A 781-nucleotide genomic window follows, 5' to 3' on the forward strand; every position below is an offset into this window, starting at 1 on the left:
CCCGGCCGGCGGGCCAGAGCCTGTCCGCGATGCCGCCTGCACAGCTCTCCCCGGCATCCACGCGCCCCTCGCTCCCCTGCCTGCGCCTCCTGCTCCTGCGGGGCTGGCCCAGGGCTCCCCTGCACCCCCGTCCTCCCCGCTCCCCGGCGCTGTCCCTCCCCGCAGGCGGACCTGGCCGGGCCAGCGCTGCCGCAGGGGCTGGGCTACGTCCCCATCCCGCACAGCTGCGCCACGCTGATTTCTTCTGAGTGATTTCGTTTTCCTGCTCCGGTGCAGCATTCACAACTCTTCTTTTTTGTTTTGTTTTCCTCTCCTCTTCCTTACGCACTGACTTCCCCGCAGTCTGATAGATTTCACACGGTTACCATCTCCAACCCCTGAAAACAAGGACTTGTTTTTTGTCACAAGGTCTGCTGGGGCCCAGCCCTCGCCTGCCCGAAGCTCCAGTTACTCAGAGGCCAATGAGCCCGACGTGCAGATGTCTAATGGCAGCAAGAGTTTGTCCATGGTGGACTTGCAGGACAATCGGCTCTTGGACAGTGGGGCCAACGCGCCCGGCACAGCTGACTCCCTCAATGACAGTCAGTCGTCCCTCGGGCAGTTGCAGGGCGTATGGACCACACGGACTCAGCAGAACAGCGTGACGGGCATGGCCACCGTGCGCCGGGTGGGCCAGACCCCCACCACGCCGAGCGGCGAGAGCGCGCCCGGCCGGCCCCAGCTCCTGGCGCCCCTCTCCTTCCAGAACCCCGTCTACCAGATGGCCGCCGGGCTGCCCCCC

At 65.7% G+C, this 781-nt stretch overlaps 1 protein-coding gene across 1 annotated transcript in view; it reads left to right on the plus strand.

Moving 5' to 3' along the window:
- Nucleotides 1-781, plus strand: part of DAB2IP (DAB2 interacting protein) — a 138,916-nt gene that overhangs the window by 128,491 nt on the left and 9,644 nt on the right. The window contains exon 11 of the mRNA XM_009892350.1: nt 343-774. Within this exon, the coding sequence (XP_009890652.1) occupies nt 343-774 (432 nt within the window). The remainder of the gene's footprint in view (nt 1-342; nt 775-781) is intronic.

The sequence above is a fragment of the Charadrius vociferus genome, unplaced genomic scaffold, assembly GCF_000708025.1.
Source record: "Charadrius vociferus isolate BGI_N301 unplaced genomic scaffold, ASM70802v2 scaffold549, whole genome shotgun sequence".
NCBI lineage: Eukaryota > Metazoa > Chordata > Aves > Charadriiformes > Charadriidae > Charadrius > Charadrius vociferus.